The following is a 3,022-nucleotide window of genomic DNA, read 5'->3' on the forward strand; positions in this document are numbered from 1 at the left end:
TGGAGCGAAGTGATAAAGACCTGCAAAACTCCTCCGGGCTGTGACCCAGGTCCTGGAAGCTCCACAGATCACGAACAAAAAATTATACAAACGAACATTTCGTTTGTATAATTTTCTCTTCACGTGATTTGACATTTGTTTTTATTTTCGAGTAGTGAATTAAAATTTAGTAAGTTAAATTATATAAATAACTTAAAACGCTCTCACATATATTTGGTCACAAACACCTCGTGAATTCAGCTTTTTTTTTTATTATTCTTTTTTTCCACCAGTTAATAATTCCTTACGAATCGCGCTTTCAATAAATAATATAACAATAATTTACTTTTTGTTCGAGAAGCTCAAACGGCCTGCCCTTCAACATAAAAAGTATTTTACAACACCAACAATTCGCACATGTTCATGCTCTGACCTTAAGACAAATAAGAGCCAACGGGACTCCACAACAAAAGTATCAAAAATTGAAGAGTTGAGACACAGTATAATCACAGTGAGACTGTTGAATGTCCTCGACATGGGGTTGTTGTCCAATCTGGGGGGTCGGGTGGGTGTGGGGGGGGGTGTTGATGGAGTATATATATAAGTATATCCAGATAGGGCTTCTTCTGTACATGGTCTGTCTCCGTCATGCAATACTTTGTCCTGCTCAGGTTTTTGCGTCAGTGAAGTCTCCAAAAATCAAGAAAAAAAAAATCAAATCAATCGAAGCTGGTTTTGTTCCGTGTCCTCCTGAAGTAAACGCTGTCTCTTCCTTCTGGTTGTCATGTGATGAGCGGTTCTCAGTCATGCAGGTGTGGGGGGGTGAGGAGGGGCGGGAACATGCTGCAACTGTCCTGGCTAGGATGGACGGACGGATGGATGGATGGTTGGATGGACGGGCGGGTGGGTGGGTGGATGAGAGAACCCGGCAGATGTGAGCGGCACGTTTCACGTCTCCACCGGGCTGGGTACCATACTGTTGGGGGTGTCCGGTAACTGAGAGGACAGAGACGTCACGTCGCTGCCCGAAGAGTTTCCGAGAGATCCCGATTCAGAGAAAGACACCTGGGGACAGTGGGACAGATGAGTCCGTTATTACAGACAGTCAGATCCTGCGCAGGTGGACATTTGTCCAGTTCACACAATAATTCGTCTGTGCCGGGTTTAGGTTTAGGTTCAGGGTTTAGAGAATTCTCACGACCGTCACAGTAAATAATTCAGGATCTGCAGCCAAAATGACACAGCGGCTGTTTGTCCTCGATGTGCAGGGAAGTCCCCCAACATTTTAGCATCGGGGGAACAAAAATATAATTCAGACTAATCTAAAATGATCTGTGATGAAATACACACCGATATTTGAACAATAGAAGACAGAATAGACAACGATTTTTTAAAAACATTTTACAGGTCAAATTAAAGCTCCCTCTGTGTTGAAGGTGATATGATGGTCTGTGTGCAGATCATTGGATATTTTTTTGCTGCGGTGTTTGAAGTGTTCTGCGTGCAATAAAATACATTTTAAAAATTAAATTATTGTTGTAATTAATGTAATTAATATGTATTATTATTTAACGTAATTATTGTTGTAATTAATATGTATTATTATTTAACGGTGTGCTTTAATTCTAAGTCGTGTTTCAACAGTAGTAGATATAAATATGACAGATCAGTCACACACACCAGTTGTTGGAAGGCGGGCTGGTCCAGGTCACTCTGCAGGGCGAACTCACTCAGAGCCTTCCACGGAGGCTGGTAGGTCTGAACCTCCACCGGGTTTCCCTGCACAGTGCTCTCATGTCGGATAGGACTTCCGGCCACTAGAGGCGTCCCTGTCAGGCCCTGCAGGTTCTGAGGGAACAGACAACAACAACAACAACAACAACACATCAGCAGTTGTCGTTTACAGTTTTTGTGCAGCAGTGGAAATTATTTAAAAGGTTTCACTGACGCCGAACAATGGTGGTTGTAAAAGGATGTTGACACTGTATCTCTCAGGTCAGGCACCTGAAGCCACAGCAGTTGATTCATTATTAATTGACTTAATGTTTAATTACAGCTGAGCTCTGGGGTGTTCTGTTATGACGCAATCACAGAGAAAATGATTGAATAAATATGAAATAAATAGTTTAGATGTGTTTCCATGTGTCACTGTCAAAATAACCCATGACTTTTTATGTTAAAATCATAAATGTTTTAAGTTGATGAGGTTGTTTCTCTTTGTCACCATGACGTCACAGGCTTTGCTCCGAACCCCAGCCAGAGTAAATAAATCACCTTTTAAATCATCCAGTGTGAATAAAAAACATCAAGCAAACACGGGAATCGTTGGTAGTAATCAAGCGGTTGGACTTACGAAGATGCTTACAGTCTTATCACTGTGCTGCTGCTGCTGGAGCTGCTTCATCAGGATCGACTTCTTCTTGTCTTTACAGCGCTTGTTCTGGAACCAGACCCGGATCACCCGGGGGCTCAGGCCGGTCATCTCCACCAGCTGCTCCTTCATCAGCGCGTCCGGCCTCGGGTTGGCGTTGTAGCAGGTCCGCAACGTGTGCAGCTGCTTCTCGTTCAGCCCCGTCCGCACCCGCGTCGTCTTCTCCGACTGCTTGTGGACGTGGTTCCGATGCGGGGCCTGTCGCACCGTGACCGGGTCTTCAGAGGAGAGAGAGGAGGGGACGGAGGAAAAAAACACACACACACCGTTTGGTAAAGTATAATAATCACTGCAGACTGATGGTGTTTTATTATTATAATTATGAATCTTATATTAATACACAATATTTCACTAAAGATTAAATTAAAGTTCTAGCCTTTAGCCTTTAGCCTCAGCAGTGATAATATCAGTACTTTGTATTTTATTTATTTTATTTTTTATAACCTGTGTCATGGTTGAACAGCGCTGCTGAAACACGAGGCCTGTGTCTGAATAACGTCTTTAAGTAGGAAGTTGTTGGACATTGTTCACACATTTGCTTTGCTCTTGTTCTGTTGACACACGCTCTCCTCCCTCCCTCTCTCTCTCTCTCTCTCTCTCTCTCTCTCTCTC

General features: G+C 43.2%; 1 protein-coding gene and 2 long non-coding RNA genes across 3 annotated transcripts in view; 2 read left to right on the forward strand and 1 right to left on the reverse strand.

The window, feature by feature from the left end:
• The window catches only part of LOC103379384 (uncharacterized), an 82,441-nt gene extending 79,902 nt beyond the window's left edge, over positions 1 to 2,539 (forward strand). Inside the window, exon 4 of the long non-coding RNA XR_521570.3 lies at positions 2,412 to 2,539. This is a non-coding gene — a long non-coding RNA (uncharacterized LOC103379384). The remainder of the gene's footprint in view (positions 1 to 2,411) is intronic.
• Positions 553 to 3,022, reverse strand: part of LOC103379386 (insulin gene enhancer protein ISL-3) — a 6,767-nt gene continuing 4,297 nt past the window's right edge. The window contains exon 6 of the mRNA XM_017032668.2: positions 553 to 1,044. Within this exon, the coding sequence (XP_016888157.1) occupies positions 928 to 1,044 (117 nt within the window). The 3' untranslated portion in view covers positions 553 to 927. The remainder of the gene's footprint in view (positions 1,045 to 3,022) is intronic.
• Positions 2,632 to 3,022, forward strand: part of LOC112487015 (uncharacterized) — a 13,291-nt gene continuing 12,900 nt past the window's right edge. Inside the window, exon 1 of the long non-coding RNA XR_003049697.1 lies at positions 2,632 to 2,682. This is a non-coding gene — a long non-coding RNA (uncharacterized LOC112487015). The remainder of the gene's footprint in view (positions 2,683 to 3,022) is intronic.

Source organism: Cynoglossus semilaevis, chromosome 5 (genome assembly GCF_000523025.1).
Source record: "Cynoglossus semilaevis isolate Cse_v1.0 chromosome 5, Cse_v1.0, whole genome shotgun sequence".
NCBI classification, from domain to species: domain Eukaryota; kingdom Metazoa; phylum Chordata; class Actinopteri; order Pleuronectiformes; family Cynoglossidae; genus Cynoglossus; species Cynoglossus semilaevis.